Source organism: Nelusetta ayraudi, unplaced genomic scaffold, assembly GCF_046127955.1.
Source record: "Nelusetta ayraudi isolate G7.1 ecotype Tasmania unplaced genomic scaffold, CSIRO-AGI_Nayr_v1 ptg000039l, whole genome shotgun sequence".
NCBI classification, from domain to species: Eukaryota; Metazoa; Chordata; class Actinopteri; order Tetraodontiformes; family Monacanthidae; genus Nelusetta; species Nelusetta ayraudi.
In genome coordinates this window covers 2275505-2301129 of record NW_027466089.1, presented here as the reverse complement: position 1 = coordinate 2301129, position 25625 = coordinate 2275505, and the positions used below count along the sequence as shown (strand labels likewise).

Below are 25625 nucleotides of genomic sequence, written 5' to 3'. Positions count from 1 at the left end.
GGCAAACGGAGAAGAGCAAAGCGTGTTCTCAGGTCAACAGTGTGTGTGGATGTCCCAGACAAATGTTGATGAAACAGCGGGGAGAGGGCAGTTATGGATCAGGAGAGTCTCCGGTAGCAAAAACAAATCAATGTGGGATGAAGAAAAGACAGTTTTCGCCCCAGAGAGAAACATCTCCTATTTCTCTCTCTCTCCATGTGTGGATAAGTCAAGGGAAGATAAAGTCCATTTTCTTCAGATCCAGGCCACAGCTGACTTCCACAGTTTAGGGAATCTTGATACAGAACCACAGCATGATACACGGACACGCAAAAGCATTAAAAAACAAACCGGCAAGTGAGTCACTTTGACTTGTTTTTCTATGTGGCACACATGGAGTAATGTTGATATTATTGCTCTCACATTTTAATGTGATATTTGGCTTATTACCACCTGCAGCATATAAAACTTACGGAAAAAACAAAACACTACAGATATTGTTATGTACAAGGCCTGCGACTTCATTAAACCTCCTTGTTCGCTGTATGGGGTCCTCTGCCTTCTGGTCCAGTTAATACATGTGAATATTTGAAATCATTGTGGCAACATAATATTCACGGAAAAAAAAACAACAGACAACCAAAAGGAACACCAAGCTGGTCCTCTGGCTTACAACAATATGTATTTTCTGCATGTCTTGACTCATTTGCTAAACAGGATTGGTTGCTTCGTACTCATTATCTGCTTGTTTGCTGTGCTGGATGTGCAGGGAGCCGGTTTGTTTTGCCGTACAAACACACGACCCCTTTCACAATAGCATCACAACAAAATAATCCATAGGTTAAGATCAGTGAGGCGATGGCGACCTAATATCAGGTGACGGATTACTGCTGCATTGTTAAAAAAAAAAAAAAAAAAAAGGTGACAGAAGCTCAAAGGCGCCGGCGGCACCGAGCGACGGAATTCAATCTGTCACCGGCAGGTAACAGGCTGATCATCGATACCAAAAGATTTACGCGCGCTTTTGTGTTAAACAGAAAGTCGTGAGCTTTCCATCATCCTAAGGGAGGAAGAGAGAGAGAGAGAGAGAGGGAGGGAGAGAGAGCGTGTCGGCGGCTACAAGGAGTATTTCATGTCTGTCTGTAGGCCGTGGCGTTAACAACCAAAGGTGATTTAACTTCCTAATTCGCCCCGCTCTTTTATATACGAGCCAACAGGGCTTCTTAGCCAGCGCTGATGGATCTCCCCTGCTTTTGCTCTCCACCCCGGGAGGATTAGGCGGCCGCATAAAACCTGAGATGAGTGTGGAGGAGGGGAGGAGGGGGACGCGGGGTGGGTCGGTAGCGGAGTGACTTGGCTCAGTCCCCGCGGGACAATACATTTCAGTTTTTTTGGAGAAGCCTTCCATTTGTCCACCGCCCTGCCTTCCCTCCGTCTCCGTCCGCTGGCCGGCTTTCCCTTTTCCGCCCTTCATGAAGCGGAGCTCTTATCGCCGGAAAGTTATCCTCTCCTCAATTTATCTGTCTCTCCACAGGCCGGGTACACCTCTCCCGTTTCACACACACACACACACACACACACACACGCACATATACACGCCAGTGTACGTGCGCACACGGGGGAAGTTCAGCTTGTCTCTTCCCCGCAGTGTCACTTAACGCTGAGACGTTTGGCCTGAAGGCTGCTGTGATCTTTGCTTCAGACTCTGCCGCCGCCGTGCCGCCTGGAGAGCACAAGTGTCAGGATCCAACAGATACACTCGCAGGGGCGCACACGCGCGCACGCACGGGTGCGCGAACCACCACGGCGAAGAACACAAGCCGGTATTCAAAGACTTCCTCTGAAGTTTTTAAGCCTGTGTGCGTTTCAACCTGATGTAAATGAATTTAGCGCCATTTACACACTTGGATAATTGAAGTCAGCTCTCCTTTGAATGGCCTTTATTCCTTTACACCTCTACATGGTTCGGGCAGATTGTCGGATCAAATTTCTTTAATGTTTTTCTTGGGTTCTGGTGGAAAAAGAAATAAAAATGTGAACAGAAAAATTCAAAAAACGTCATGCATGAAAATAGTCCATCCTTGTGACGGTGTTGCTTTGTCTTTTCCTTTGGTTGTTGTTTTCCATGTCTCATTGCAGGGAGCTGGTGGGCGGGGAAAATTAGGATAACTGGGAACACCTGGCCAGTCTTTGGTTCCTATAAATGGCGTGAGTCCCAGGCTGCTCTTCGTTTGGTCTCTCCCTCTATCTGGGTGCCATCGGCATGTTATTCATTGTTTTAATTTTCCCTTCCGCTCTTTAGTTTTGAACGGGCTCGTAACCAGTTCTGAGTGTCTCTGCCTGCGCTGAATTCATGCTCAATACAATGAACCGTTTAGTTTCAGACCGACCATTGTATATATAATTCAAACTTGGTGAACGCATCGGCGTTTAACAGCGCCGGGGTAATCTTGATTGAAAAAATGGTGCCCCTGGCATTTGCAACAATTATGTGTCCGTGCAAACGTTTTCATTTATTTTTCCATCCCATGCGGTAACGCATCATCGATCGCCTCGATTGCATAATACATGTGTTGCGGGCGAGACCCGAAATCACACAAGCTCTAAGCTTGTGCTTTTCTTCTTAAAGATATTGGAAGTCAGCTTGAGGCCAGCAGTTTTTACTTAATATGCGCTAATACTGCTTGTAAATTGGTAAAAACAAGTGAATAACATCCGGTCTGATACATCCTTTGGCATGGAAAAACAAATAAATGATGCCTAGTTCTCACCCCATTTAACGGAGGGCAGTCTGGTGACTAGAGGCACTTTATAATCTTTTCTTTCTTTGGCTTTTGTTTTTCGTCCGTATTTACACAAAAAAATTGGTCAAAAAGTACTTATTTTTTTTAAATTGATTATGCCTGGAGTCGACATTGTGCATTAGATACTCACACAACTAAACACAGTTAGTGCCGCTTTTAATTTGCCCAATGCGATAAGCCATTAAAGAGTCATTTTTGTGTGCTCTTGTGTAACGTCTTGGCTGTAAGCAGTCGTCTTAATATGCTGGAAATAGATGCAAAGTCTGCCACGAGTCTTCCCAGTGGCATCAAGTCATGCTTTGACAGTCAAAAAGTAACTCAGTTCCCTGAGAGACGCTTGTACTTATTGAAAAAGCCAACACAAAAAGAGATAACGCTTCTTTATTTCAGCATTAATATGGTCTATTTCAAATGTAGGATAAACTCAATTGATAGAAACAATTGAGATTTTCATTTTCACACAAGCACCTAATCCTTGATTTATGAAAGGTTATTGTGAAGGGACAGGTTTATATGAGACTAGACCATTTTTCTGCTAATGTGGTAACTACCCCTCCAGTGAGACAGCTTTCCAAGCCCAGACTGGTTTTCTCAGCATCAGCATTAATCAGTTGGCCGTCAAAATCCTAAACAAAGCATGAACTGATTATTTTGTGTTGCACCGGCTAGTTGGAGGCCTGGTTGTTCCCTCCACTGTGTTGTTGTTGTTTTGTAGTTGAGACCTCATGCCAGTTTGACTTTCCCGTTAACCTCTGGACAATAATAATGAGGCTCTGGCTGCTTGTTGCAATCCTTCTCACTAGCGGGAAATAGTTTTTTTGGTTTTACTTTCTGCTGAGCGGATACGACTCCAATTAAGAAAATAAGTGCAACTGCTTCATTAAAAAATCAGAAGAGACTGCTCCATTCAAGATCATAAAATACTCTGCTCTTTCTTTTAAAAAGAGCAGAGGCAATGGATGATTGTTGCTCCATTTGTCACATTTTCTGATAAAAATTAACTTCCCATCATTTTATTCAAATGGTCTTCTCAGCTCTGCAGAAAGATTAGATGCAGTTTTTATGCAATAACAAAAAAACAAGATTTTTCTACCAGATAGACATGACAAGTACTAACTTGTATTTTTCCACAGATAAACTGAAGATTTTACGGGTTTAGTTTTTGACTTTTTGGGGCATCGTTCAAGCATTCACAGAAACAAGACCTCCGAACACCTTTGTTACGCTCACTGTAGCATTATTAATATAAATCCAAACACACGCTGCCCCGCCTTGAATATTAATAAGAGTGAAGTTCACAGTCAGGAGTACCTCGGCACAACCGAGGAGTCAGAAGGCATGGATTGAATTTAAAGTTGAAATTAAATGTGATGTTGAATTTCGACAAGCATTAAATATGACTCTGAGAGACCTTTTGTTTGCAAGCGCGCAAGTGTTTGATGCAGCAGCACAACTCTTTCGTTTAATCCACCTGCCCAGGCAAATCTGCTTGATATGTAGTCCATTACGGCGAGCCCCCGATATCCAGTTGCCGCTTAAAAGGACGTGGCCCGGCTGACCTCGACAACATTATCTCCACACCTGGGAGACCTCTGTCTGGTGCTGGCCTCCGGCCCGACTGCTGCACCTCTTATCCCACCATGCATTATGTAAATTGTCGCTTGCCGAACCAGAGTCGGCCGGGGGCCGCGCGGGGAGACGCGCGGAGCCCCGCAGGGTCGGCGGTGAATCCAGTAACTGTCTGCTTAAAATGCCCACAGAGCAGGACGAGGCTGTCTGGAGGATCCGGCCGGACTGACCTCGGAGCTCAGCCGCCTGTCGCCTTATCTCTGGCGACAGGGACACACACAAGCACGCACATGCACTCACCACACACACACAACGCACCACTTTAAAAACGATTCTGCACAGTCCTATAACAACAACATTGATTTAGACACTCAAACTCTCTCCTTACACAAATTACTCTCTGTTCTTCGACCACAATGACATCCATAACTTGATATGCCAAATGAACTGTTTCGCAAATTCATGGGATTCAAGACACACAGATGCAGCGCTAAAACTATTACACCTAGTGGGTAGGTGATATCTTGCGTAGGCGCTTCAAGCCTTGATGTAACGGTTGGAACACTAATCTGCCAATGTTGTGGAAGTAAAGTGTGAAAGAGCAAAGCTACTGACAAGTAGGGTTGGGCGTCGTTTGAATTTGAACGATTCCGATTCCAGTTTCGATTCCGATTCTGAGCGATTCTCGATTCGATTCTTTTTAAGAGGCAGGGTCAAAAAGTTCTTTCTCGATTAATTTTAAATTTATAAACTTTTATGAACTTTACTTTGAATTTCTCACATTATATTTATCAAGTCTATGAACTTTAATTTAAATCTTATACAGCTTCTTCTCGCCCTAATTCCACTGGTCAAAAAACGTGGTGATGTCCCGCTACCAATCGGCATTTGGTGGCGGTTGAATCTGCTCACCGAGCCGCGCTGTTGCGCGACAAAACGGGTAAAACAACCCGGCAAGCGACCCGGGTGATAATCGGCTCCGATCGGCTTGCGATGGAATTGGGAAACCCGGGACATCACCACCTTTTTTACCTGCCGCACGGGGTGACGTTGAGCGTAACGTGCGCGGCGTATATCAAGCACTGATGCAAAAGTTTTCCATCACGTTCCATCAGCGCTGGATAATTGTTCATTGTCCTCTGGCTGTTTCGCCCGCTGCTCGAGCACAAAGTGGACCAGACGCCGAAATAATCGCAGCACGCGGAGGTGCGCGCCGCTTCAAGTCTGGCGGCAACGACGTCATCGTTCCACTGCAGCCAAAAGTAACCAACGACTAAGAACACTGGCCACCGCCGGACTCTGGAATTCTGTAGCACTTCATCATGCGATCTCAGTGCGATGACGTCAGCAGACACGCAGCGGTGAAAGCGGAGGGGGTGCAGCTTGCCGGCGGGGGGAACGGGGGGGGGGGGGTGACACCCCACTGGGTTTGATCATGTTAGTCGTGCACCCTCCTTTGCACGAAATAACAATTTTGCAGGTCGTGCATTTAGCTGCTTTATCATTTTCTTTTGTAAAGTAAAGACGAACCTTGGAGCACCGCCGCACACTTTACATCGCTACCCACTTGCACCCTGCTCTGCGTTTGCCCCTCCCCCGGGAATCGAAACTTAAACATTTGAACGATTCCGGGAGCATCGGAACTTTAGAACCGGTTCCAGTCGATGCTCGATGCTCGATGCCCAACCCTACTGACAAGACACCCAAATATGTTTGCAACAAAATAACACAACTCCAGTGGGGGGTGGGGGGCGGCACGCTGCATCTAAATATCACGGTGCATTGCACAAAGCCTCTTCCATCTGTGTTGCAGCATGTACCCGCAACTGGTGTCATTTAATTTTCTCTTTCCTTGTGTCCTTGTGATTTGCCATTCATTCTGAATGGCAAATCACTTGGAAAAAAACAAATCAGCCAGCAGATGCTCATTATCAGGAGTTAACATCGTACGTGGCTCTGAGGTTAAAATGAGACATATCGGCGTATGCCTTGATTTTGGGGGCGATGACATTCGAAATTCTGATGGATTGTTTCTCAGATAGTTTTTTGTTGTGATGTTATTTTATTGTATTATTTATTACATGTAATATTTATTCACTCAAGGCCTGAATACTTCCATGTTGTCTCGGCAACAAGTGGAGCCGTTGACGCCGTTTGCTTATTTCAAACCTTTTCCTCTCTGATTGCATTTATTTTTAAATCTGTTGCGTCTTAGATGTCTCAGGACGTGTGGCCGTGCGAAGGGTGTGTGTGTGTTCTTCCAGCGTTGTGCGTGTCTGTGTGAGTCAACTGATGCACAGAGCAGCCGTCAGCTACTCTGTATTCAAACAAAGGCGCTAAAAAAAAAAACAAAACAAGCTAAACAAAAGTCACACGCGGCTCACGTCGCCCATTATCGCTGACCTTTGCATCGTCTTGAAGCTGTCGGCGGTTCATTCATCTCACTCGTCCTCCTCCTCAGCAGTTATTATCAGCGAGTCCTGTTAAGTTATTAATCTTTATATCGTTACACCCTAATAATCACGTCACTGCGGGGCGTCAATTTTAGCTCCTCGCACAGTCAGGCGTTTGCTGGAGCTCTGTGTCAGCTGCAGTAGCGCTGAAAGCTCATTTACATTGCCGTCGTTGTATTTGCGTGTTGTGAACATTTCTGTTGTGAAGCGTGGCCTCCGTCTGATCCGGTCATGGGAATAATCATGACAGCGAGAAAGATGATTTCACGATCGCCTTTTGTTAAATACATCCTCAGCTGCGTTGACACTACGCATTTCACAACTCGCTCACTGTCGATGATTATTCCGTGGCTATTGAATTATGATTAGATTGATAAATAGCTTTAGAAATAATTACTTTCTGACTGCCTCAAGAGACGTTTGTTTGCAAAGTGAAGTCGTTGTTTTTTTTTTGGATGGATCAGTTGCAACATCCCTGCAATATTTCAAATGGGATGTTATCGCGTGGAGACATTGTACAGGGTGTTGTTTTTACAGACTCTCTAATGTCCTGGTGCATTCCAGTGGGATGGTGAATTAATTTTTTATCATCTGTCTAAAATGTTCATCTGTGATAACATCACCCTTCCAACTTTAGTAGAGGTTAATTAATTCTTGCGTGGAGGGAAAAAAAAAATAGATGTACTGGAAAGCTGTGAGGAAATAAACGTTGGAGAGTGATAAAACAAAAGCAGGGTGTATAGGTGAGAAGACACAGGGAGCCACTAAGCTGATGGAGGAAAAAGTGAGATCTGTCTGATTTATTGTGTCCATTTTGTAAGTTCTGCTCGGCCAAGCCTGACAAGCTGGTCACTGTGTGTCTCCTCACTTCTGTGTCTTTGGCTTCCTGCCCGACAACCTGCTGGTGACTCAACATCAGGCTGAAGCGCTGAACTGAGGAGGGCGCAGGAGGAACGGAAATATTTGTGAAATTTCAGTCCCCTGTGGTTCGTTCGGGTGAGGTTAAAAATAAAAACAAGTAGTAGCTGCTGGGTTTTGTTTTATAATGGAAAGCAGGTAAGAAGCAAAAAGAACACACTAGACCAAACATTATCTATATATCTATCTATCTATCTATCTATCTATCTAGCCAGCTAGCTACTGTAGCTAGCTATCCACCCAGAATAATAGCTAGCAAGCTATTATTACTTGTGTGTGTATTGTTTGTTTTGGTGCACAAAAAACACAACATCAAGACAACAATAAGAGTTTCGATGTTTGTTTGTTGTTTATTTGTTTTTGTTTTTTTAAAAAACAACATCATTGTGAGTGATAACAATGTGGATTCATTTTACTGGCTCAAGTTAACGTGTCAGTCACCAAAAAGTTTTTGAGCCATTGAGTCACTGAGTCAGTTAATCTGTATGTAGATCTAAAGTATATCCATATGTATAAAAAAAATCTGTACGTGCACAGAACAATTTCATTGTGGGGAAAAAGGCGACAAAGAAAGACAGACAAAGAAAGAGTTTTCAAAGTTTCTCATTCTTTCAAGTGAGTGATTTGTTCATTTTGCAAGTGGTGCTCCTCTAGACTCCTCTGAGCAACTGAGAAATGAGTTCATTAAACGCTCAGCATCACAGCAAGTAGTTGTTTTTGCAGTGGGGCTATTACATCCTTGAATTTTTTATTAAGTATTTTTACAAATGCACCTACACAACATAACAGTTGCGCAATGGTGACATGTTGTCTAGTCTCTTCCTTAGCACTGAGCTTGTTTGCTGGAGATAGTTAGCCGGGTCGAGTCGATGAGCCGGTTAATAGAGACAAGGGACTCACGAGTCGGTGATCAACACCCATCAACCATCAACTGCGGGGACGCAGCGCCATATTACACAACAGCGATACATCAGCGGTTATCAATGGAATCAAATCCCTTCCTGCCATTTGCTTTTCTGCTCAGGTGGAGTCGAACACGAGATCCGGGCCGCTCCGTTTCAAAGAGCGATGGTCGCGACGGTGAGTCGCTCCCGCCTCGCCCCGCCCTGCCAGATGCTGACGCTGATTGGTTGCTTCGCTCTGCCGATGCTGGAGGGGACGATCAACAAGACGCCCTCTGCCTGACGACCAGACAAGACGCGTGCGTGCCCGGGTGATTATCCACGGCATTAAAAGGTCCTCTGTGTTAATTAAAACGACATGATGGATCATCATAACTTCTCTTAACCTCCCGAGAGCAGCGCCACCTTAATGAGGATGATTACGCCCCAGGACCGCCAGTTCGGCGGTGACACAGCCCGATACTGTGATATTAGCGGCAGATGTTGAGTATTTTTCAGAGACCACGCACAGGTGTTCATCGTATTTGTCGTTCTGATGCTTAACACCGCGGCGTTGGTTGCGTTATCTTCCTGAGCGCGCGATCCATCTTGCTAATGTATTTTCGTGCTGTTTGTTTTCGCTCTTGACTCGGTATCGACTCTGTTCTGAGTCGTTTGCCGCACCTTGGTGGCGGAACCTTGTTCCTCAAAAAGCATTTGTCTCTGTCTCATTTCTGGAGAGGGTTTTATTATCGTTCCTTCCAATTAGCACCGCAGTTAATTTGACAAGCCTTGTTGACACTTTACAGTGTTCCTTCTTGGGCAGGTAATCGATCTAACAAGCAGCACCTGGGTTACAGAAGCTTGTCTGTTTAGGATGCTAAATTACATCTGAGGAAACACTGAGCTACTTTTTTCTCTCTCTCACTGTCACCCCTGTTTTTCACCCATTTTCTCCTTTATCTTTAATCAAATTCTCAGTCCTGCCCGCTGCCTTCCAGTCCTCCAGTCTTTTATCTTCTCCCCGTCACATGTTAACGCACCACTTGGTATATTTTTGACGTATTGAGTTCATCACACAGTAATTACATGCTGTTAAAGCTAAATGAGAAACAGAGAGGGTTGGGTACATTTCCCGGAATGACGAAGCGCGCACTGGCACATTTCTATGCTGCCGGACTCATCTTTGAGCTGTTTTCACACATTCTGGCTGTATTAAAAATTCATCTTCATATTTTATTTAAGAAGTTTATTTATTGCCCTCTCTCTCTCATCCTAATTGTTCTCCAGCGGCTTTGGTCTCTCCAGCCCATCAGCGTTATTGCATTGCAGTAAATATTAGTTTAGTCATTTTCCCACCCACTTCTGCCTCTTGTGAGCTTCACGTGGACCAAAAAGGCTACTCCTCTAAAATGTGATTTTGTTTGATATGTGAGTGTTAATTTGAGATGGAAAGTGCTTTCAAAGAATGACTGCATGACTTTTTAAATTTGCTTTTGTTTTAAGGCAACACAGCCTTGATTAAAAGCACATTTTAGATATGTTTGAAAGTTCTTGATGACGACGATGAGAGGAGAAGCATTTTTTTCAACACACATTTTAAAGTGTCACACAGTACTTTGATCACGGATAGATTGAAATTAAAAATCTAGAAAAAAAAAATTGTCCAATTAATAAATCTGCTGAATGACATAAAACTGGGCTTTTCATGAAACAAAGATAACAAAGAGAGTTGATAAATAAACAAACATAGATATTTAATCTTATTGCTTACTAAAAATTCTCCAAGTTTCTCTGTGTATCAGTTTGTTATGTTAAACAGATGAGTTGAGCAGCTGCTGAAAACATAGAGATTCACATTAATCGCTGCCACGTGAAGCAGCAGTGCGTCGCGACTCTGTGAGTCCCTTCTTTTGCTTTCACCGCCACCGTCCAGTTCAGCCGTGCTAATTTTTCAGTTTGCTCCTTTTAATATCCCCAATGCAATAAACAAAGCTGGCGATTACTTTTTTCAAACTGGAAGGCTGAAAGAGAGAGAGTGCGTGCGCGTGTGTATTCTCCTCATTAATGTCTCCTACCAACAAATAAATGCAAATATATGCTCAATCAGTGCTAATGGAGCTTCTCCCTCTGACTCCTGGAGCACCAGCAGTAATTTTGTTGTCGCCATTGTTGGGAAACAAAGCTGGAATGTGATATTATGATTTCTGTCCCTCTGTGCTGAGTGTTGCCATGGCTGTTAGCGTTGATGTGACAAGGCTGAAAATGCTTTGGTCTTCTAGAGCAAAACCATGGTATTGGCACATCATGTCTCTCTGGCCTGGTGCAGGACTACATGTTTTCTGGTTGCCTGCCTGGCACCTTTTGAACACGCCTGAGCTGGCTGCTTGCTTGGTTGGCCCTTCCACTTCCTCGGGACAAACACACAAAATAGTTTCTCACAGCCAGGCGAGATTTGTTGTCGTATTGCAATGACGCAAAGGTGACTTCTAGCAAGAGGGTGCTGGGCAGGCAACCAAAGGGAGAGCCATTCTATTTGTTGCAAGTCTTTAACATAGGAAAAATGAGCCTGTGCACGGCTGTTTGTCTCCCTGTGCGGCCCTGCAATGAATGGGATAGGCTCCGCCCCCACAGCTCTGCGTGCATGATAAGTGGTGATAGAAGACGGATGGACGAGGTGGAAGAAAATTAAACAGGGTTCCCTTAAAAAAACACATTTTCCATGCTTTAGGTTACGCGTGTTTTCAAAATGAAAGCTTTAATTATTGAAAACAAAGTAACATCAAATTTAACGATACAGCTGGGTCCTGTATCCTTATCTGTATTAGACTACAGAGCAGTATCTTCCTGGCGGCCGCCGAGCTGCCTGCGTTTATCCTCAGCACCCCGGTCATAAAACACAGTGTTAATTTTCCATATCTGAGCCATTAGCGGGCGTTAAGATCTGGGCAGAAAATAGCCTGTCATCTCACTGATGCTCTCATTTCCTTATGTGGGTCATATAGAGGCGTCGGTATTAAAAGTGAGACTGTTTAATAAGCAGTTTAAAGTTCACGGTGCATTTGAATTTTAAATCCAGTCACACAGAAGATCATCATATTCCGCCAGCCTCTGTGTTAATGAGGCGGTGATTTGAATATACACGAGCTTGTTAGCGCCCCCCATAGAAGTGCCTGGGTTAATCACGGGTGCATTTCACTGGGCTTTTTTTACGCACCTAAAAAACAAACAACTGATTATTGTCAAACCTGCGCGCTTCAGCAGGACCAGGTGCAAGGTTTTTGTTTTTTTTTCTTCTCTCAGCGTTGGCTTGTCTCCTCAGCGACACATCTAATATTTAGATCCCTGTTTGTTCATACGAATTAGAGCCTGCCTGTCAATCCCATCGCTCTTCACTTGAATAGCAGATAGAATCCAGATGAGCTCCATCTCTTATTAACTCTCTTCTCAGCCCTTCCCCTTCCCATCTCAATCTGTTTTTCTTGCCTGTCAGTCTGTTATTTTTTCCTACATTTTCAGTTTATTTATTTGACGCTTGTGAGACACTTGTGTTTACAGTTTTCTCCATCTAATGTGTTCTCCCACCTACGTGGTTTTCATATAATTTATCATCAAACCATGTTGTCTCAGAGGAGGTGTGAATAAAATCTAAGTTGGAATGAATTTAGTAATTTTATGCAAATTATTCAACTAAAATAAAAATTATAATTTACTGGCCCAAAAATTGACTGCTAAACATAGCAGATGTGTTTTTTTTCATGTATTGTATTGAAATACAGAATTGTGTTCTGAAATTGTTTGTAGGATGACAACTTCCTTGAGGTTCGATGAGCACTGCCAAGATTGCGGCAAAAAACTGCCAAACAAAACAAAAAACAAATAACAAATATTGATAACATTATGAGGTAAAAGTAGCGGGAAAATGTTTTGCCAATTTTTTTCTAATGATGCGCTACCAGCCGGATAAGCAGAGACGCTTAAAATTCACACTGAGTTACTCTCTTTGTAAATCCATCTCTTGTCGATGCCGTTGATTGTCAGCTGCACCGTGTCTCAAAATCGCACAACAATAGCAGCAGATCGACACTCGCGCTGGAAGTGATCAAAGGGTAAAAAAAAAATGACAAAGACGTGAACAAGCTCCAGTTCCAGACCGCTATTGCAGTCCATCACGCTGGAAAAGAGAAGTTGTAGCTGCTGTAGCTGCTGTAGCTGCTTAGCTTCTGGACCTAAAAATAAACAAAACAAAGATGCAGAGGAAGTACTGTGCCACAGCACAACAGTAGGAAAATGTCTTGTGATGCTACTGTCACATACAAAACAAATTCTGCAGTTTGCAATCAGTCACTGTTTTTGTTTTATTGTTGGAAAGATAATATTTGAATTCCAAATGGTCATGAAGTTGAACCTCAAAAAAATCTGGGAAGTTTGTTTTCTTTAACAGTCATGAAAAAAATCCACATCCGTGAACCCCATCCGCCGCTTTTCCACCACCATTAATGTTTGGCAGATGTAGTGAATGCTACCCTCTCCAGGACAGGTCAGGGTTTTTGGAGGATTTATACATTTTATGATGTCAGTGGTTATACAGGCAAGAAGGACAGGTCAGAAAGGTCAGAGAGGTCAGAGGTGGTAGAGGTCAGAAGCGGCTGCAGCGCTCGGATTAGTGAAAAATAAAAAAATCAAGATTCATCGACGGAGGTAAAACAGAAACACTCTCAGAGGTGATTAAGTGTGATTGTTGTGATCGTCTCTCGTTATAGAACCATATGTGAATGTGAACTTGTTTGGTTGCGTTTGACTTTGCTCAGTTTGTGGACGCATAGAGGTAAACAAAGACAGGAGGAGGAGCTGGGGAGGGGGCAGCACAGTGCAAACACACAGAGGCGCCACTCAGGGAAATTAATGTGTCCAAAACAAACCAAGTGTTTTTTTTTTTGGTACCTTTAATGATTATGCAGATCTAATGATAGAAAACTAACGCACAAACACACGCACTCCGTGGTACTTCTCAACTCTGACAAAGTAAACTGGTTGTGCAACTACTCTTCAAGATACATTCAGAAATATTATTTTGAAAAACACCTAACACACTGTTTGGTTTGGTTTAAGCTATTTTTTCTGTGTGCAAAAAATAATCAGAATGAAAATCCATTTTTAACAAACAAAAACTTGTTAACACAATTAAACAGACTGGTGATTTGTTAAACACTCAGCTGCTATTTTATAAATAAAATAAAAAAAAAAACAGGATAAAAATTAGCATTAGATGAACACCAGCAGTGGTGAATCAACGGAGAATGGCCGGTCGCCATGGAAGAGGAGGACAACAGTGGAGTTTATTTTAAAAGCTTCCAGTAATAGGGAGACCATCTGTTTCAATTTTCCATTTGTATTAGCATTAAACAAAAGGACTGCCAGCTAGAATAATAAATACAGAGATGGCGGCGACGAGATCTAAAAGTAGAATATTAAAAAAAGAACTCTCACACTGCAAAATAAACTGCTCTATTTTCAGCTGTATATTGTGATTAACAAATTTGGCGTTTCCTGTCACACAACTGACTGCCGGTCAAGAAAACACCTTGTAGGTGACAGGGGTCAGAGGAAAATGGGCAGACTGGCTGGCGGCCATAGAAAAGCAACAAATACACATATATACACTACACACTACAGCACATCCTTTGGCGACCGCGACAAGCAAGGTTCACCTAAAAGGAGGGCCGGTGAGCCTATTATACAATATTGTGCGACACTTTAATAGTACAGCGACTGCGAAGAAAACCGAGAGGAGAGAAAAACAAACTGTCAGATCTCTGGGGTGCTATTTCTGAAATGTGGATAAGACATAAACGCAGCGTTCTCCCCCTGCTGACAGTCAGTTTTGCCCAGAATTCAGCAAGGCGGTGGCAAAAAAAGAAAGAAACCACACGGTGAGGAGGGGCCAAAGAGGCTGAACGCGATGAAGACAATCTCGTGTCCCGCTGCTCTCTGCCTGGTGTGGATGTGGCTTCTGACCACATGCGCCACAACACCGGTGACACTCGGGCTGCAGGCCAAAACACCTCATCGCCTCTCTCCTGCTTATCAGTGGCCTGCACTGTCCCAAATTACACACACACACACACACACACTTCCTGGGATGCGCACACACCAGCACATAAAAATGTCTAATTTCACCAGCGTGTCATTTGAGAACAAAAGGCTGAGCTGTTGCACAATCGTCTCAATGGTCTGGTTTATTCAGGCTGGCTAAGTCCATTCCTTTTTAATTGAGTTCCAAAAATATGCATTTGCACTGCAGCGACTAGTTTCCCGAATTCAATCTCCTGACCTTTGCAGAGGCAATGGAAATTCTATTCCGCCCGAAACCGGTGAGAGTCACAGACAAATGCACACTCGGCCTAAAACTTGCGCAACCCAAGCAGGGCTGCTCACAAACGATGCTTGGACGCGGTGCTTTGCGCTTGTAACAAATTCCATTACGCTCCCTGTCTCACTTTCAATAAAGGAGAGGGAAGTGAGCAGTAAAACAGGCAAAAGAGGAGATAAACATGAGAGGAAGAGAGAGAGAGGAAGAGAGAGAGAGCCCCAGCGGAGAAAAGGGGAAAACACTCCGTGACGGATGGAGAAACAAAATGAGGTTAAGGAAAGTGGAAGGAGGGGGAGCGAGGTTGGGAGAACAGACTTCACTGTAATGATGCAAGAGCAGGAAAAAAACAGGAAAACTCCCCTCACTCCTCTGAGTTTCCCCCCCATTGAGCTCCGTCTTTCTCATTTCACCTTTTCTATATATCACAGCACATCTTTTACCATAATTTCAATCATAATGTGCAAATTTGCACATTGCTAATTGTCATATTCCGCAGTTAACCTTGAATCGTTTATACGACACTATGAATAAGTCTGCAAGTGTTTTATACCATCAAATATTGTGTTGTTTATCTTCGTGTTCTCTAGAAATGACACGTTTGTAATTTCTCATTATTGCAAACTCTGCTGAAGTATTTCTGTGCAACAGTTTACTCGCTTTTTAACATACGCGCGCCTTTTCTCACTGGACACTGAGTCCACTGTTTGCAAAAGTGCTTCAGAGAGATTAAGCTCTCCTATCCCTGGCTGCCCCAAGCTGAGCCCACTGGCCTGGCCTCATTAAATAATGTAAGCATGCTTATTTGAAAGAGTATGTGGCTGCAAATTAATGAAGAAGGATCCAGGAGCAGAGACAAATGTGTTCCGCTAAGAGTGGACACAGAAATTGGAGTCCGGGGGCCAATTTGAAGTCGTTCAAGCCGGTTTTAAAATAATGCGAGGGCGAAAAATGGTTATGGGAAGTCTAATATTGGGCCATCTGAATTCATTTGAAACCTGAAATCTCCAACCAGGCAAAACTCTGAAATTCTCAAGTAATTATTTTCTTGGATACTTGTGGTAAATCGTTCTCTCCGCCCTCAGATCATGACAGAGGGAAGAGCCTGAGGAGCTGTTTTTTCCCATATATGTGAGCAGCAGCAGGTTTGAGGGCGGGGCTACAGGTCAAGCTGTACAACATCCTACCAGGAGCTGAAGGAGTTCTTTTGAACTGTGCGTGTGTGTCGAAAAGAGAGAGTGAGAGGTCCAGACATGAATCCATTGAAACTCTGCACTTACATCAGCTGCCAGAGAGAAGCCCAGCAGAAGCCCAGCCACACACTGACAGGCAACCTGTATTGACATGAACCAGTCAAGTAATTCTGTAGTGATATCTGAAGCACAGTGGGCAACACAAATATTAGACTATTGTTTTCTTAAATTGGTTATTTTAATACCCACAAAAATAAAATATCTCCAGAACATGAACTTGCCATCATAAGGAAATTTAGATATTTTCTCAAAAGGTCTGTCACACAATCATGTTTCTAAACCAAATAACAGAAATATGGTTATTTAACATGAATTAATTTTGCCGTTATATCAATAATTATTTATTGAATATACTTATTTTGCTCTTCTTCCTACAATGAACAAGGTTTAGTTGTTCAAATAGGTTGCTTTGACTGTCCCCTCCCCCTTTCCTGCCTGCTCTATCCGTGGCTCCGCCCATGGAACAACTCACTCCCTTGTAATTGGCCGGGTGCTCACTGCTAGTGCTAGCTCGCAGGGAAGATGGCTTCCAGCTCTCATGTGTTAAAGCTTCACCCACATGAAAAATAAAGTCTGCAGAGGCGTCACAAAGATAATCAGCTGGACCTGTGATGGAGGAAATTGAGCAAAATTTGCACGGTTCACTTCAGCAGAGTGACATTGAAACAGCTAGTGCAACTAGAAGCAGGTGAGTTGTCATTTTTTGTGTGGTTGGCGTGTTAGTTAGCATGTCAGTGTTAAAGTGCTGAAAAAGTCCACTTTTCATAACAGGGCCCCTTTAAAATTAGAAGGGTATAAAAACAGTAAGGCTCATGTTGTCTGATATGTATTGTGTTCCAAGCAACCGTTGTTTCATGAACATCATGAAGAGAAATCTTTTTTTTTTTTTTTTTTTTTTTGAGGCAGCAAATTACCTGATCTGATCTGTACTAAATCCCCTTGAACTGATTGATGCCAGCATTTACATCTGAACCAAAAAGGTGACAAACTGGATTCTAATTGTGCCTGATGAATGTGACTGTGCCTTGTAGGATTATAAATATTTGGACCCTTGAAGTCTGAGAAGTGTCAAATTTGTGCTCAAAAACTGAAACTGTTAAATCTAGATAAAACTCCAAGCCTAATTAGGGGCTCAGACGGGTGTCAGGTTGTTTTGGAAAAAATTCTGAATTCAAATCAACACTTCTGACTTCCTCGTCAGGCTCTCCCTGATGGAGGAATACATAAGCAGAAGCAGGAACGCATTTGTGTGAGTGTTTTGTTTTTTCTCAGCCTCAACACGCATCAGTTTTTTTTTTTGTTGTTGTTCTTTTTTGCACTGGAGCAGAAGAGTGAACACCTGCCTGTGGTGGGACAGTAGCTTTGAGAATGCCAACCGAAAGTTTGTTGCTTTGCCGCGCTGATTGGGCGGCAGAGCAATTTATTCCTGACAGAAAAACAGTCTGCAGAGTCTGCAGAGTCAGCAGCTCACGGCGGCTCCCACATGGCTACACAGCACCGCTAACAGCCTCGGTGTGTCTTTGGGCACGTTGACAGACGCACACTTGACACACAAGCCTCATCACAGAGAGAGATGAAGGCAGACTCCAGGATAAGATCTTGCATAACATTAAGACACGTTATTCCATCAAATGGCTTTATATCGCTCGTGCACTACCTTTCTCAATTTGTGGCCTACGTTTGTCAGACTGAAGGGACACTGTCTTCATTGCAGATGTTCCACAGTGACACCAAGACGACGCAGTAAATTAACAGAAACATCTGGCTTTGTTTTTATTCGTATGTTTTGGCCTAACCTGTGCAGTGTTACAAGGCTGCCAACAAAAAAATGCGACTACTTGGAGCCAGAATTTACATTCCAAAGGATGACTGCCGAAGCTGATATACATGTTTAGTTATGAGGTTCTGATTGAGCTAATTGTGGTACCGAATATGATACCTGTAATTTATGGTGAATGATTGAGCTGAAGACAGAAAATTTAAGTGAGATACTGTGTTGTTGTTTTGTTTTAGTTGTGTGGGTGGAGTCCCGTGATCCAGATACATAACAGACAGTTTTCTGAATACTGTACTACTGCCTTCTGTTTTTGCTAGCGTTGCGCTAAATGTCATTTGGTTGTGTTTAACTTCATTTGGATATTTAGAAATTGGTTATGGAAAATGTGGAAACTTGCGACTAAAAATAACCGGAAGAAAGCAGTCAACAGACCTGTGAGTGGGGGGATTTCTTTACGTTTTGGTGCATCAAAAGAAAAGAGCTACAGAAACCATTTTTAAGCCATGGTCACTTCAGTAACATGGTGACCAAAAGTGGAAAACAAATATCATTAGCCTGGATCTATCCTGCGTGGACACGTGTAGGAGGTTTTTGCCGTCTGAGAGTCTCATCGATTGGCTCAGAGCTGAAGGCCGTGAGGAATGTTGATAGCAAAGAGAGAAGGTAAAATAAAATAATAAAATAAAAGGTAAAATAATAAAATAAAAGGTAAAATAGGGCAGAACTGCTGGAGGGATTCTCTCTCTCTCTTTCTCTCTCTCTCTCTCTCTCTCTCTCTCTCTCTCTCTCTTTCCCTCTCTCCACATACAGGGACAGCGAGAGGCGGTAATAGATCCAGGCCTGTGTGTATGACTATATATGCAACACTTCATCAGCAATTAATGGAGCGTGAAACGAGAGAATGAGGCAGGAGAGTGAGGGAGAATGGAGATCGTAAAAAAAAAAAAGGCAGCGCAGTGGTGGAAGGAGACTGGCGACTGTTTCACCAACCTTTGACTTATTATGTTACACCTTCAGCAGAGTGAATGCTTGTTTAAAGGAGAGATTTATTCTTGAAATCTTGCCAGCACCCTAAAAAACTAATTTGGATGGAATCCATCACCAATCAGCTTCTTTTTTAATTTTGATGAAACCAGGAAGTGATTTCAGGCCTCGCTGCTGCTGCTGCTGGTGGTGGTTATGAGACTAGCAAAACAGGTGCAGAAGTAATAATAATAATAATAATAATAAACTTTCATTTGTACAGCGCTAAATCACAACCAAAGGCGTCTCAAAGCGCTTTATACAATCAGAGAGAACCAACCGGGCCCCCGGAGCAAGCAAGATGCGACAGTGGCTGGGAAAAACTCCCCTGTGGGAAGAAACCTAGGGCAGAACCAGACTCCAGAGGGGCATCATCTGCCTATGAGTAGTTGGGGTGAAGGAGAAAGATAGAGGGGAGACAGAGAAAGAGAGAAAGGAGCAGAGTGAGCCAGGGTGGCAGACAGGACAGAGTGAAAAACACCACCAGGAAATTCTGTGTCATCCAAGTTCTGACATCACGAAGACAAGATTCCAATTTGGCCAACTGATGAGCCTCATTTGCCTTAAAAGAAAAGTACAACTGTGTGTCATCTGCGTAAGAATGGAAACTGATGCTATGCTTTCTGATGTCACCAAGAGGTGACATGTAGATGTTGAAGAGGAGTGGCCCAAGTACAGATCCTTGCGGGACACCATGACTAACCCTCCTATGTTCTGACGAATGATTATGAACATGAACAAACTGAAAACGGTCAGGCAAATAAGATCCAAACCAGTCCAAGGCGCGATCCTTGATGCCGATAGTATCTTCTAATCTCCTAAGAAGAATGCTGTGGTCAGAATGATTAATAATTCTAAGAATGACACAATGAAGCAATGGGGAAACCTCCTTGAAAAGCCTGGTTGGAATTGGGTCCAGAAGACTAGTGGTCGACTTAGCAGAGGAGACAAGAGAATCAAGTTCCGAGAGTCCAACTTGCTGAAAACTCCCGAAATACACACTGGGGTTGCCATGTTGAGAAAGATCTGCCATGTGACCTGTGGAAGACAAAGAAGACGAGGAATTCCCAATCTCAGTTCTGATACCTTCTACTTTTTGCTGGAAGAAGTTCAGGAAATCGTTGCTTGACAGGCCAATAGGGACGCATGGCTCAACACAATGATGGCTCCTTGTCAGCTTAGCAACTGTACTAAATAAAACATTTGGGTTGTTCTTGTTAGAGTCAATAAGAGCAGAATAGTAGGAAGTTCTACTGATACGCAGGGCCTTTTTATAGGACCTAAAGCAATCCTGCCAAGTCTTGAAGGATGAAGCTGTTTTTGACCAACGCCAAGTTCTCTCAAGCCTTCGCAAATTTTGTTGTGTTTCTACTCATTATAGACCTTGCTTGGGGAATGTGATCCGCTACAATAAAGCCGAAAGTGATCAGAAAGTGGTCAGACAAAACGTCGTTTCGGGGAAAGATTGTCAGCTGCTCTACACCAAGTCCAAAAGTGAGCACAAGATCCAAAGTATGACTATGCTTATGAGTGGGTACATTCACAACTTGAAGGAAGCCTAAGGAGTCGAGGATAGATTTGAAATGAGAACTCAGACTGTCACTCTCAATGTCGACATGAATATTAAAATCTCCAATCACTATGATCTTGTCTTTAGTCAATGCTAAAGTAGACAAAAACTCTGAAAATTCATCTAAGAAAGAAGAATATGGACCGGGGGGACGGTAGACAACAATGAATTCAACGGAATCTGCCTGCCTATCAGGTGACAACGAAATAGACATCGCTAAACTCTCAAATGAACTATAAATAGAATGAGCCTTGAGATTGACTAACAAATTGGAATTATAAATAGCTGCAACGCCACCTCCTCGACCACTATCACGAGCCTTATGAGTATTAATATGACTAGGAGGAGTGGCTTCATTAAGACTAAAATATTCATCTTGACGTAGCCATGTCTCTGTGAGGCCGAAAATATCAACACTATGTTCACTAATCAAATCATTAACTAAAACTGCCTTGGAATGTAGAGACCTAATGTTAAGAAGGCCACATTTCACCATTTTGTTTGTGGGAGACCCTGGAGCCCCCTTATTTCTACAATCTATTCGAACTAGGTTACTATGATCTATTGGAGATTTGCACAGTATAAGAGGTTTGGAGGTGCGAGGGACCGACACAACTTCTATTGGAAAAGACTGGCAGGGCTTCGGGGACTTACTAACGGCTGGGGACGGCAGTGAGAGAAGCCCAGAGTAGCGTATAGGACTACAACTCTGTTGCCTGGTCTCCACCCTGGAGCGTCAGTGAGTGGAAGCTAAAATTTTAACTATATTGCTGGATAAGAGAGCTGCACCTTCCCGGGTGGGATGAATGCCATCCCTCCTAACAAGACCAGGCTTGCCCCAGAAAGGCTTCCAGTTATCTACAAAGCCCACCGAGTTATTGGGACACCACCCTGACAGCCAACGGTGAAAAGATGACATGCGGCTAAACATCTCATCGTTCCTAACATTTGGCAAGGGGCTAGAGAAAACTACTTCGTCCGACATCTTCTGAGCAAATGCGCACACCGAAGCTACGTTTAACTTAGTGACCTCGGACGATTTCAGGCGTGCATCATTGAAACCACAGTGAATTACAATCCGCCTAAATCTCCGTTTATTCTTAGCCATTAACTTTAAATGCCCTTCAATATCACCCGCCCTGGCCCTGGGGATGCACTTCACTGTGGCCGATGGCTGTCCTAGGTTAACATGCCTCACTATAGACGAACCGATCACCAGAGTGTCAATCACAGTCGGCGTGCTGCTGAGTGGAGCAAACTTATTCGAGACATGGACGAAGGGGGCCTTGTGCTGAGAATGGTGGTGGTGCCCGGCAGACTTGTTGAGGCTACGCTTCCTCCTGACAGTCACCCAACCGACCTTTCCCGGCTGCTCGGGAGCCGCGAAGGGAGGGGAACTAGTGGGACCTAGAGACTCCGACGCTACGCTAGCGAATGAACGCTCCGCTCCAGCTAAGCTAACCCTACTAGCTACAGGACTACTATGCTTGAAGGAGCGAAGTCGTTCCTCAAGCTGGCTAAGTCTCGCCTCAAGCGCTAACGTAGTACTACATTTAACACACATCCCTGACTCGGTAATTGAGGACGAGCTAAAGCTAAGCATCTGGCAGTGTGAGCAAGAAAAGACGGGAGGAGAGAGAGGAGGGACAGAGGAGAGGTGAGAGGGAGAAGCCATGGCTTCGACTGTGCTTATGCAAACTGATAGAGATAGGTGTATTGAGAAGATACTAAATAATTTGGAGAACGATCACCTTTTAAGAGAAAACAGTCCAGTGGTTCGCTCAGTCAGAGCTCAAGCTCAGGAGCCCTCCTGTGTGACAGCTCCAAAATGTAGTTTATTGCTGCTCACCACTTCTTCAGTGGAGGTTGATGTGGTGTTGCACGACTGTTTCGGCCCCTGAAGGCTCCCAAATGTGGCTGTTGACAGTGGAGGCTAGTGGCACAATAACGCACGTGGCAATTACTGTCACAATCACAAAAGCAAAAGTCCGGTAACCGGAATGTTGCATCTTTGTCCTTTTCCCTGAAGCTGAAGCGTCCACCTCCTTCCATCTCCCACCATCGTCCTAACCACCCAATTCCAGGGCAGGAAATTGTCTTTCACTGACAGAGCTCTTTTCGCTGTTGCTGGAATGTGTGTATAGTGTGTTGATTGTATTGTGTATTGACACACCAACACCGTGACCTCAAGGTGCCGCTGCTTATCTGGACCAGTGGTATCAAATTTTGATTGGCCCACCAAACATGATGGACAAAAGGAAGCTCTTTCTGTGGGATCTTTGCCAGACGGATGCACGGCACAAATCTGGAGTGGTAGGTTAACGTTGGAGAAACATGGAGAGAGAGCCACACCTAAGAAGTCATTTCCACAGAGGATACACACAGGACCAAACATCAGCTTCTTCTTTTTTCCCCTGGTTTTTGTATCATTAGTGACAGTCAGTTAAATACTTGCTCTCCTCGAAGCTCCCTGACTGTTCGCCCTCCCTGTGATGCCAACTGGAATTCGATTATCTCCATTTTGCCTGTTGCTCGGCGTCCGCTGATTGAATTCCACCCTGCATCCCACATCCTGCGCAGATATTTTAATTAGCCCGCACGTCCACATTCATTTGCCTATTAATAGCTGGCTCTATACGATTCAGAGTGAAAGAGGCCCAAGGTGAGTTTTTGTACGTTAAAATACATCTGTTCTCTCCGCAGCGCGTCTCCTTAATGTGCTAATTAAAATACTTTTAGTCTGTCGTTCCGCATTAGGCTCCGCGGAACCCCGACGCAGAGCACAAACACACACGGCTGTGGCCTTAAGAAATAAACGCACGCCGCAGAGCTCGAGTGTGAGACCACCGGAGGGGAAATTCATGGTGCAGATGCAGCACGTCTTTTTGGTTCTGACTGAGAGCGCGCTCGCACGCACACACACTATTAAAACAAAGTACGAAAGCGCACAAAAATTACATGTCGCCTCAAAAAACACACACCGCCGCACACGGCAGAGGAAGACGTTACGGCGGACGGCGGCCCCTGAGAGTCTGTCAGCGGCTGGCAAAAGAAATGACTGCTGATAAAAGATGACAATATCTAATCCTCATCGAGGGACTCAGCCGAGACAGGCGCTCCGTCTCTTTTATCCACAAAGAGAGAAGACGGAGCTTTCTGGAGCTGCTGGGCGCCACACACGCAGCCGCCGAGGCGTAAGGTGCTCAGAGAGAGAGAGAGACAGAGAGAGAGAGAGAGAGAGAGAGAGCGAGAGAGTTGGCACAGATAGAGATGTAGGTGGTGTAGTGAATGTTCCTCACATGTAAAAGGCAGCAGATTCTCTCGCTGACAGGCCTGGGTGCGGTGATAAGGGGATAAAAGAAGGATTGAATCAGAGGCTGGTAAGAAGACAGAGAGGTGTGTTTGGAGACAAAAACAATGACCGCTGAGGCAAAGTGCAACTTTTTCATCTTCTGAGGATGAAAGTTTGGCCTTTTTAATGGCATCAGTTGGATCTGGTTGCTGTCTCTTCTGAGATCATTTGACATGAGACCTCAGACGTGATGAAAAAGGTGCCGCTTAAGCAGCTTGTATGTCGTACTTGGCTTACTGGAAATATGATACTAATAGTTAACGTGGTCTGCTAAGAAAGCTTTGTTTAATTTTAATTTCAAAAAAGAACAATAAAACAACACAGAAAAAAGACCATAATTGGAATTGAGAATTGATGACCTTGCAGGCAGCCGGTTTGTTTAATCTCAAGAAGAAACAAGATCCACCCATCTTTATATCCATGACCAGACTGCACTGCCATTAGCTAAAGAGGGACAGCTAAGATATATGTCCCTGCCACATCACTCACCTCATATTGTTTGTATATATATATATATATGTATATATGTATATATGTATTTATATTTGCATATGATTCCGCAACTAACCCTTCATATTCTCCTTCAGCCGTTGTGGGTTCGCTGTGGTGGACACTTGATCTCCAGGTTGAGTTCAGTCTGTAAGGTTCTCGGGTTCTTATCCAATCACAGGACACGTACTTGTGAAGTTCAGCATAAGGCCAGCTAGCTGGCCTTGGCATCACAGACTTGAGATCTGATTGGCTGAAGTCCATTCACTTACATTGATACATGATTACATACATGACTCTGCTGGCTGGCCTAAGGCATGTTTCATGGCACCTGGCAACACAAGCTAGCTGAAATATGATTGGATAAAAGCTCTACCGTAATATACAACGATGGAAGCAACGGATCCAAGTGGATATTATATGACGTGAACAAAACAGACTATGGAGAATAACTATATTATCATATTTTCAGGAAAACGTACTTTTTCTAAGTATAGTTTGGCCAGCAGAGAAGGACTAGCTGGCCCTGAAGGCCCGCCACTGGTGTATATATCTCTCTTAGAAGCCGGCGAAGAGTTGCACCCACCTCATTGGGTTTCTTTCAACTCCTATTTGACGGAGTGCTGGCTTTACTACTTTAGAAAGTAGCACAAAAGCTAACTTCTCATATTCTTTCTGTCACTCTCCAAAGTATAAATGAAACTGACTTTAGCTGGTAAGTCCTCCTCTCAGTCTTCATCACAACTCTCTGGCACGATAGGCGCACCCGCAGCAGAGACTGGAGGATTCTGCCTGTCAGAGCCGTACTTTATCCACACTCAGAAGACTGGTGATGAGTTTTAAACTTGGCCGACGTCAGCAGATACAAAAACTACAAAATCATGAGAATGCAGAGATGCACTGCAGAGAAGATCAAACTGGACTCTGCGCACTGGGCACAGTGGAAAAACAAAATTAGAAACAAATTATTAAACTGTTCTAAAAAATTGTATGTTCTATCATCTTCTAGTGTCTTAATTATTGTGGTGTAATGTCTTAACATTTGGTAAGCAGTAGATTTAAAAGACCATTACCTTTTTAAAGTTGATGACCACCGTAAAGCCACACACAAGCCTCTGATTACAGCCTCCAACAAAAATCTTTGCCTTCTTGTTAAAACTGCACTGTTTTTTTTAGCAAACAAACAT

General features: G+C 43.8%; 1 protein-coding gene across 1 annotated transcript; it reads right to left on the bottom strand.

Moving 5' to 3' along the window:
* Positions 1-21116: 21116 nt before the first annotated feature.
* Positions 21117-22388, bottom strand: LOC142892767 (uncharacterized). The gene has a single exon (XM_076033040.1). The coding sequence runs from the start codon at positions 22270-22272 to the stop codon at positions 21334-21336; it is 939 nt and encodes a 312-aa protein (XP_075889155.1). The 5' UTR covers positions 22273-22388; the 3' UTR covers positions 21117-21333.
* Positions 22389-25625: the final 3237 nt, after the last annotated feature.